At 50.6% G+C, this 10566-nt stretch overlaps 1 protein-coding gene across 8 annotated transcripts in view; it reads right to left on the bottom strand.

The window, feature by feature from the left end:
- Window positions 1-944: 944 nt before the first annotated feature.
- The window catches only part of AGAP1 (ArfGAP with GTPase domain, ankyrin repeat and PH domain 1), a 642723-nt gene continuing 633101 nt past the window's right edge, over window positions 945-10566 (bottom strand). For all 8 annotated transcript variants that reach the window (XM_007966740.3, XM_007966741.3, XM_007966743.3 and 5 more), the window contains one exon: window positions 945-8779. In XM_007966740.3, the coding sequence (XP_007964931.1) occupies window positions 8576-8779 (204 nt within the window). In that variant the 3' untranslated portion in view covers window positions 945-8575. The remainder of the gene's footprint in view (window positions 8780-10566) is intronic.

The raw sequence follows: 10566 nt of genomic DNA, 5'->3' as shown, positions 1-10566 counted from the left end.
ACAAGGCATTTCGTGGCACTGTGGGCTCCCATGCCATGGGAAAACGTCAACAAAAAATGTCACTAATGTGTCATGAGATCATGAGGTTCTCTATGTCTTGAATGGAAGAGTAGGGGGAAGAGGACACCCCTGTGTCTGCAGAGAAGTCTCTGGAAGGCATTCCCAAAATTAGTGGTGGCTTTGCTGTTTTGTTTTGAGATGGAGTGTTGGTCTGTTGCCCAGACTGGAGTGCGGTGGCGTGGTCTCGGCTCGCTGCAACCTGTCTCCTGGGTTCAAGCGAGTCTCCTGCCTTGGCCTCCCGAGTAGCTGAGATTACAGGCGTGCCCCACCACGTCCAGCTGATTTTTGTATTTTTAGTAGAGACGGAGTTTCGCCATGTTGGCCAGGCTGATCTTGAACTCCTGACCTTAGGTGATCCAACCTCCTTGGCCTCCCAAAGTGCTGGGATTACAGGTGTGAACCACCGCACCTGGCTAGTTTTCTGTTTTTTTTTTTTTTTTTTTTGGCGGGAGGAAGATATAATGTAGTTTGTATGCAAAAATTACAGTAATATTAATGATAATAATGGTATTAATCAGAGTTCTGGGATGGTTTTACTGCTAGCCACCTGCTGGGAACAGTTCTTAGGACACAGCTGGGGCAGTGTGGCACAGTGCAAAGATACAGAAGCATCTGGAACTTCTGGGCCCAGTCAACCCTGACTGGGCAAAGAACATTCTCCTGGAGTTTCTGTCCTTGTAAAGGAAGAAGTCAGAAGAGACACTCCCGATCTCTTTCCTCATTCCAACTGCAAATTCCCTCGGGCCTGGGGCAGCCCTTCCCTGCAGCAGCCACAGCCCCTTTTCTCATTTACCTCGCTCGGGCTTAGAAACACAATTAGTTGTGATAAATGACCAATGCCACCAAAAAAAAAAAGAAAGAAAGAAAAGTCCACGGAAGCGGTGTAGACATATTTTCATTTCTTTATTAGAAAGAGGCTCTACACCATAGCCACCTCTCTCTGTTACTTTACACATCTTTCTTTTCCCCTTAGAATACTGTACAGCGGACACAAAAAAATCCCAAGGCCGGAAAATACAAACTGGCATATTTAATCAAAACAAGATCATATGAAATAACAAGCCAAGTGAAATGTCTGTCAATGGTTTTAATTACAGTACAAACAATATAAATAAAGCATCATTGAGTCATTGTGAAACATAAAGTTGCTGAATGAGGTAATAGAAAACATCCAAAAAAAAAAAAAAAACCTCAACCCATCTGTGGATAAGCCCACGCTGCCCTTCCACCTCTATACACTGCTATTTACAGAAACAGAAAACCGGCTGTAAGGTGGGCTGGCCTTCCCTGCCCCTGCCTGGAAATGCATCTCAGTTGTCACCTTTGACCTGCTCTGGCTCCCCTTTAGGAAACACGCCCCTGTAGCAAGATGAGAACCAAATTCCAAGCTGGCAGAAGGGAAGAGTCAGGGCAGGAGACCTGCCCTCGGGACCCGTGTGACCCTCCCCTCTCTAGGCTGAGCCCAACAAAGGCCTCCCCAGTGCTCAGGTGCTCAGGGCTGAGAGGGGCTGCATCTGGAGAATTAGATGTATTTCAGACACAAAAAAACCCAGCTGTGGGAGGGAAACTGATGCCTTTCAAGTCTGCAAGAAGGAATTATTTCTAACATTACAGTGCTGGGCCGTCTGCCCCGTTCTTAATGCCATGAAGCAGCTTCTAAATGCACACTTTGCCCATCCACCATGCAACTGCCCCACCCCTCTCCAGTCACCTGTGCACCCTCAAAACAGCTGTGCTGAGAACCCTGCTGGGACCCTTGGGGCTGGGGAGGTCCCTCATGTGCCAACCTGAGCAGTGCGTGAGACCCACTCCCCAGACTGGCCCCTGGCTCACAACACCCTTGGAGCGTGCTCTGTTCTCCTACCCTGAGAACCCAGGCGGGAAATGCGTTTGCCCAGGGATCTCCAGGAATGTCAGGGGACACCCCAGGGCTGTGGTACTGGGCAGGGGGCTGGGCTGCCTGCCAGTGTCTGCGTGAGGCCCATCAGGATTCCATGTGCCTGGACTATCCTTCCTCAAGTCCAAAGGCCCCTGACATCCTCATGCACAGCTGCTGACTGAGTAGGCTTCCAGTGTCTTCTTTTTACCAGAGCTCTCCAAGCAGCTCAGACATTAGCCTCCTGGGCCAGTGTAGACTGTTCGGCACCAGGGAGATGCAGGGAGATGAGGGTTTAATCTGATTTAGGGGCGGCTGTTCCCAACAGCTGGTGTGTTAAGGGGGTTTGCTCATGCCTTGTTTGGTTCCTTTCTTGCACCTGCATCTCGAGGCAAAGGCCATGCAATTCCCCCAGAGAACATTCTAGATCAGTCCGACGTGGACTTCGACGAGTCTCTATCATATGGTTTCACCATCCTCGGGTTGGGGGGTGCTCCCTACAGACGCCCTGTGCCAGGCCAAAATGAAAGCCAAGCCCTGAACCAGCTCTCCCCACATTCATGAGGACATCCTGTTTTGGGCACATGGAGCGGCCCAGCTTGGGTGTCCCAAGGCCGGATGCCACAGCTGCCTGCTGGTCTCACTTAGCAGCCTTAGGCCTGAGCGCTGGGGCTTTCAGAGCCCACGCAAGTCTCTGCCGGCCACTCCGGCCCCATCTGCCCATCTCCAGGCCCTGAGGCCCATCTGTAGCGGGTGAGGGCCTCAGACAAGAACAGTTCTACCAAACAGGTGCAAAACCCCAAACCAAGTGCTGTCATTTTACACCAAAACCAGCACCTCATAGGGAAAGACAGTAAGCATGGGTTTTCAGATTTAGGTTTGCTCACTGCTACTCTGGGGTGGGTGTTTACTACACTGGTGAACTTAAATACTTTCTCATACAACTCACAGGTTTAAAAAAGACTTGTTGGTTTCACAGACTCCCTTTCCAGAATCACCTGCCAACGCAGACGTGTGATGCGAGGAAAGCCGCAGACACACCGATTACATGGGGCGGCGGGGGGTGGGGCATTAATATTTCAACAGTCTATTTAAGGGCAGTATTTCTTCTCCAAGGGGAAGGAAGTTTGTGTTTTTGAAACAGTAAATATCTAAGTACACATGTCCTCCTCCATGGAAAGGGGAGGGGTCTGCCATAGGGGTTTCTGTCTCATCACAGACGGGGCACTGGTCACTTCTCTGTAATCACAGACAGCGCAGCATCCCAGGGGCCAGGGATCAGGATCACTCCCTGGCTGTGTCGGAAGGACCAGTCTGAGGACTGTGTCTTAGTGACCCAGCTACTCCAAGGAGATACACCTGCGCCCCTTCTGTCTCTCGCATAACGGGAGCAAAGCTGACATTTTGCTGAAAAGCAGCCTAACGCGCGTGGTTAAATGACAGAGGGCCCGTCCCCACAGGGCACACAGCAGGGCTGGGGCAGATCTGTCCACTGGGCAGGGCAGGGGCCTCCTGGCCCCACTATCACCTGGGCGTGCTGGCCTGGCCTGGGGGGACGGGGGCGGCATTAAAGCCATGTGACCACAAGGGCTCCCTGAAGAAAGCCACTCAGAAATCCAAGCGCGAGCCTCGGAAAGGTGGAGAATGCACGCGTTGATGCCAAAGGCCCTTATTTAGCTTTTTGGGGAAGGATGAGGGTGACAATCATTCAAGATGTGACTTCACAACACGTGAAACCCCCACCTGAGGCGGCGGTTGGAAATAAATTACATTTCCTTTGAAGGAAAGCTGTGTGTCTCCAGCACTTTTCTATCAGAACTCCTTCCTGACTGCTTTTCAATTTGTTTGCTTGAAGGCCATAAATACAACCCCAGGGAGTTCTAGAAAAGTCTCAACGACCTTGTGCAGGAGGTGAGGGACGGAAGCAGAGCACAGCCGTGCGGGGAGGGAAGCGGCCCCTCCGGAAGTTTGGGGTTTGCTTTCCAAACACCTTTGCCTCCTGAGTGGCTGCTGAGGCCTGATTATACCCCATCTCAGGGGAAGCTACATCGTTGCCAGGTTTCCCACCTCCCAGGGCAGGAATATGGATTTCTCCTCATTTCCAGAACATCCTAAGTGCAGGGAGGAAGAGTTGGCATCCTGGGCACCACGGGGACCCAGGGCGCCTATGGCACATTGCATGCTGCAGGCTGAGCAGGTCTGTCTTGTGGGGTAAGATGAGTCCACCAAGTTCAAGCACAAAACACACTGGGAGCCTGGGGACGGGGAGAGAGGGACGGGCCTGCAGCCAAGCACGGCGACCTGGGGTGCTCTCCAGCAAGCTCCCATCTCAGACAGAAGGAGGAGGGGAGGCCCAATGCACGCGTGAGTCACGCAGCTCACGGCAACGGGAAGGTGGCATCTGAAGGGAGGGACGCTGTCCACGCCGACACCACCTCAACAGGCTGTGGGGGAGAGGGAAGGGTCGTCTTGGCCCTGACCAGCACCGGCGAACAGCACGAGGGCAGAACTCAGCCCCTTCCTCGCCTCTAGAAAATCAACTTCAGACTACAAAGTGGAATATCCATGTTAAGAAAAGTGGGCAGGTTCCAGAGAGGCTCTCAGGGAGCAAGGACTTCCTGGGAGCCTCCCCTCCTCACTGACGCTGTTCCCCGCCATGTGGAGGGCCAGGACAGGGCACTGGCAGGCTGAGAGAGGAGGGCCCCGGGCTCTACTGGAGGCGCTTGGCAAACACGCCCGTCACGGCCTCCCCTGGGCGCAGGCTGGAGGACAGTGTCAGCCACGGGCAGGTCTCCTGGTGTGTGTGCCGGCTTTGGTCCCATCAGTGTTTCTGTTCTTAACAAGTGCTCCTGTCTCCCCAGCATCCCCTGGCCAGGTGTGAGGCTGGCATTTATCACACAGGTTTGAAGCCTCACTGCACCCTGCAACTTTCACAGATGAGGAACAAGAGCTCAGGAAGCTGGGTGCCTGCCCAGAGCTGCGTGGGAATCCTCTGGAGGGATGGCAGGGCCGGCTGAGTCTAGGGGTCCGTCTTTTTCATCAGACCATGTTTCTCCCTAACAAGGTTAGCAGCAGCTCCTATGCAGACACAGGGAATGACCTCCAATGTGCAGATGTCACAAAAACAGGAAGACTGGTATCTACACTGGATGACAGAGGCTGAACCATGCAGACTTCATCAGGCTGGGCAAAGTCTCAGAAGAGGGAGCTTCAACGCAAGGCCCTTGTGCTGAAAAGCCACTGCCCAGAACTGGCTTGTGGACTAGGGGCCCTGCAGGAAATGCAATTCAGTAAGATCCCGCTCTCTCCTGCGTCTGAGAACCCTGCGATTGGCGAGCGACCTGCTGCCTTCACCCTCCTTTCCGGTGCATATAGTTGTGCACACACTTGGGAGATAGGACACTGCACCTGGTTTTGGGGCAAATGACTCAGAAACCTGTCACTTGCTCACCCTCGGGCTGCTCATTTCCTGGGATGAAACAGAGAGAAGGACCAGGGACAGGACTGGGACGCTGGGCGGGGCAAAGCACTTGTCTGCCCCAGCACCTGAGGTCAGAGTCAGAGTCCTGTCCCTGCGGATGTTCCTGCTGCAGCCAGGTCTGCACCACAGCCCTCCACTCCCCTCCAAGTTCAGTCTCTGCGAAGCTGAACGTCGGGGTGCAGACGTGTCCAGATCACCCACAGGGTTACACAGGCCGCTCGTGTGCCTCCCCCAGCTGGCTGTTTCTCGTCAAGGCAGAGTTTTAATTCTGAACAGGAAAGGTGAGGTGGATCCTGCAGTGGTGATCTGTCATCGTCACGTCACAGAACTGAACATGGAAATGAACAACAAAAACTCAACTCCCTTCTCAAACACGTCACTCCTAACTCCGCCCTCGGTCCTTGCCTCTCCCAGCCTTGGTGGTAATTAGCTTGAAAGGGGAACAAGAGTGTCGTCAGCAAAGAAAGGGCTTCTGGTTAGACACTGAAATACAAACAGATTAGCCAGCTGTCTTCTTTATTTGGAAAGACCCTCGAAACTGCCTTTCCTTTTGCTACTAAAACTCGGGCCCTAGAAAGCGGCTGCGCGTGGAGCAGATGGACGTCGCTGAGAATGGCAGGGGAGGGGCTGTGTTTTCTGAGGGGGAGTCATGGCGGCCCGTGCTGGGGACCAGGAAGGGAAAAAGCCAATCTAGCATTCAGGTTTTGGAAGGCAAAGTGAAACAAGAAGTCATTTGGGAAAATATTATATTATAAACACATAGAATAATATGTACACAGTCATATACATCCCAAAGAGAAGCCTCAAGGAGTTCCGTTTCTTCTCAAAAGAAGCTTCACTATGATAAAGCATTCCTATAGTGGGAATTCACTACAATGAAATAATTTAACAATTTCATTTATGCTATATCTGTGTCCACTACAGAGTCTACGGTGAAGGCTGTGTGGAGCGAGTGTGTCTAGCGGATTCGAACAGCAACGCGCTCTTCAAAAATAGGCAATGACCTTTTTTCTTTTCTATTCACATTTACAATAGCTACACAGTGATGAAACGCAGACTGAAAAATCAAATGGCAGGACGATGGGACTGTCGTCAAAGTTCTCAGACTTGTGGCTTCTGCACCTGTTATACTTTTGGATACGAGTGAGCTCCACTTAGCTTCGTTAAGATTAGAAATTTCCATGAAACACTTACCCACATATAAATTATGTGTAAAGCTTTATTTTTTCCCCACCTACTTTAATTTTTTTTAAAAAGTGAAAGAAGAGGAAAAACTCTTATAAAATATAAGGTTTAATATATGAGAGCAAGGAACACCCCGGAGGCTGCCAGCGCGTGCGGCTTTGTGTTTCTGTGCTACAGGAGTCTAGTGTCCTCATCTTCCATCGTGACAACCCTTCTCCCCGCGTCACACTGCCAACGGGCTCTGGGCAAAGCTGCCCCGTTTGCTTTTAATCTAAGGGATGCTGTGGTTTGGCTATGTTTGACTACCACCACGGAAGGCGGCGGACGTCTGAAGCGGCCAGATACCGCGACGATGGAAATCAGGCGAGCTACTAGCGTGGAGGGCCGGGCTGCCGGGTCAAGGTTGCCTGGGTTCTCAGGAGCCAGTCTGTGCCACAGAACCATCGGCAGCTGCCTTCCGTAAGGCACCTCGGTCTGGCATTCGGAAAACCACCCCGTCTTGCCAGAGCCCCTTGGTCTTGGTTAGCAAAAGCCGTATCCAATCTACATCATGCTTTCAATCATGAGAAACTACATTCCTTCTTTTTCCTTTCTAATATACTCCAGTGTGCCTTTTTTTTTCTTTCTCAATTTTAATAAGCAAATTGTACCACCGTCTTATTCTGAGATGCTCCTTTTTAAAAGCTGTAGATCACATTAATGGAAGTGTTTACTGCTGGGAATATTTTCCATGTACAATGATCTGTAACCCTCTTATCTCAACTAGTTGCACATTATTAGTTCACATCCAGTTCAATTTATAAATTAAGAGAGGTGCCATTTGTCTGTACAAAAATCAATGCATATTTATGAACTTCTTTTATTCAAATATATTTTCACACATCTTATCTAAATACATAACACAGAAGCCTGTGTGACTTGGGCAATGTGGCCCAGGAGGGCCTGAGACTAACACATCCACCTCGGCAAAAGGACATAAAATCTCTTACAGTCGGAAAAAATAGCCTTTTGTGTATTTACTTAGTTTACGAAATATACTCGAAATGCTATTGTTAGCTGAATTTGTGATTTCCTTTTGAATTTCTGAGTTATTCTTATTTATTTTTCCCATTTTGTTTTTGCACCAAGGAGACCGCAGTCAAATAATACTCAGCGACTGATTTCCTCTCTTTGGACTGAAAAATTAAACAGATACTAAATTATGACAGTGAATTTAGAAAGGAGGGCTCCAAGGGCTTGAAAGAACATGTCTGGGATAATATGATGCTTCTAAGAGTATTGCAATCACATCGTGGCAATCACCGGAGCGTGCCACGTAACTACCTCCTCGGCTAATATGCTTTCTTCTCGGTGATGACTAATCATGTTCTATTAAACAGCAGTAATGCTGGAAGAACTCAACTATACAAGTGTAATGAAGCCAGTATTCTCCCTGGACAGATTAGCTACAACTGATTTGACACATACCATCATAGGGGCTTCAAACCTGACAAACTCTGTGCTTGCTTCTGATTTATGCCGTCAAGCTCCTCAGAGAAGAGATGGAATCCAAGTGTTCCGTTTGGTAGAGGTGAAATGTACTATGTGCTTAACTGCCAGTTAACGAAAGTTGCCCCTTCTCCTTGTTCCTCGCCTCCCCTCCCCCTCACGTCCCCGTCCCTTGTGCCATGAGGACAAGGGTCCTGCGCCATGTGCTATCGTCAAAGGGCCGAGGCCCGTCGCTCTCTCCTGTTTGTGGTTTAGGGGAGTTTATGAAAAGGAGCCACTTCTGCAGTCTCCCGGCCGCCTCTTCGCCCCTTGAGGATGTCCAGGTTTTGTGATTTTGTTTGGGGTGACAGTGGGTGGGCGGGAGGGAGGCGGCCACCAGGAAGAGGGAGGGGATGCGACGGGACTCACGTGCTGCGAATTCCGAGCGAGTATGCGGCAAGGCTGCCGCGTCCCGGGTGTGGCGAACAGGCGGGCACGGCTGTTCCTCAGATGATGGTGGGCACCCTCCCGCTGCTGTTGTTCCGGTTATTGTTTCTCCTGGACAGGTTGGGAGTGGCCATGAGCACGAAGCGTTCGTCGGGGCAGCCGTACTGCAGTAGCACGTCGATGCACTCCTGGCTGGAGGCCTGCCGGGCGTAGGCCAGCGCTGTGTTCCCGTGGGCATCTCGGGCCATGACGTCTACCCCGTACTGCGGAGGTAACAGAGCCCACATTAGTATCCCCGGGGATGTGATGGAAGGAGGGGGCAGGGACGCTTTCTCTCAGCCCTTGTACGTGGCTTGTGCTTGGACAGCGGGGCCAGCTACAGAACTGGCTGGCACAGCCTGCACCCGTGGCCAGCGGATTCTTTTAAGGAAAGAACGTGTCTTTTTTTCAACTGAAAGCCCCTCCTTTGTGCAACATTAAGGAATCAAAGATAACTTTAGTTTTGCTGTTTCTATTTTGACTTTCCAATTGCACAAAGAAAAAAAAGATCACTGTTTTGATCTCAGAATTTTCATTATAAGAAATATATAAATAACACGTAAGAGCTCAAGAAGAAAAAAAAATCACCCATAATCTTGCTATTTAGAGAGAATCTTTGTCAATTAGTGGATTTCCTTCCAATGGGTTTTCTTTGAATCTAAATGTGTATGTGCCTAATTGAGATAAGACAATACAAATACTTTGTATTGTTTTTCATTTTTTATTGATGACTATACTGTGATCGTTTTCTTACATCATTAAACATTACTCAGAGGCCGGGCGCAGTGGCTCACGCCTGTAATCCCAGCACTTCGGGAGGTTGAGGTGGGCGGATCATGAGGTCAGGAGATCGAGACCATCCTGGCTAACTCGGTGAAACCCCGTCTCTACTAAAAATACAAAAAATTAGCCGGGCGTGGTGGCAGCTGCCTGTAGTCCCAGCTACTCAGGAGGCTGAGGCCGGAGAACGGTGTGAACCCAGAAGGCGGAGCTTGCAGTGAGCCAAGATCGCATCACTGCACTCCAGCCTGGGCAACAGAGTGAGACTCCGTCTCAAAAAAAAAAAAGAAAAACAACAAAAAACACTACTCAGAAGCACGACACAAGCTGTGTGCAGCGGCTCACTGCAGCCCAGGAGTTCAAGATTAGCCTGAGCAATATAGGGAGATCCTGTCTCTAGAAAAAAACACGTTTTTAAAAAACTAGCTGGGGCCGGGCGCGGTGGCTCAAGCCTGTAATCCCAGCACTTTGGGAGGCCGAGACAGGCGGATCACGAGGTCAGGAGATCAAAACCATCCTGGCTAACTCGGTGAAACCCCGTCTCTACTAAAAAATACAAAAAACTGGCCGGGCGGGTGCCTGTAGTCCCAGCTACTCGGGAGGCTGAGGCAGGAGAATGGCGAGAACCTGGGAGGCGGAGCTTGCAGTGAGCTGAGATCCGGCCACTGCACTCCAGCCTGGGCGACAGAGCGAGACTCCGTCTCAAAAAAAAAAAAAACAAAAAACAAAAAAAACTAGCTGGGTATGGTGGCATGTGCCTGTGGACCCAGCTACACAGGAGGCTGAGGTGGGAGGGTCACTTGAGCCTAGGAGGCAGAGGCTGCCGTGGGCCGAGATCACACCACTCTACTGTAGCCTGGGCAACAGAGTGAGACCCTGTCTCCCCACCCCACAAATAGCATGACACAGGCAAGTCATACAATATTCCACCACAGGAACAGAATTCAGAACTCTCCCCTCAACCGTGCACACTCTGTAAAAACTGTCACTGGAGCTGGGTGCGGTGGCTCAATCCTGTAATCCCAGCACTTTGGGAGGCCGAGGTGGGGGGATCATGAGGTCAGGAGTTTGAGACCAGCCTGACCAACATGGTGAAACTCCGTCTCTACTAAAAATACAAAAATTATCTGGGCTTGGTGGTGTATGCTTGTGATCCCAGCTAGTCAGGAGGCTGAGGCAGGAGAATTGTGTGAACTCAGGAGACGGAGGTTTCAGTGAGCCGAGATCGTGC

This window comes from Chlorocebus sabaeus, chromosome 10 (genome assembly GCF_047675955.1).
Source record: "Chlorocebus sabaeus isolate Y175 chromosome 10, mChlSab1.0.hap1, whole genome shotgun sequence".
Lineage (NCBI taxonomy): Eukaryota > Metazoa > Chordata > Mammalia > Primates > Cercopithecidae > Chlorocebus > Chlorocebus sabaeus.
This window is presented reverse-complemented; position numbering and strand designations above follow the sequence as displayed.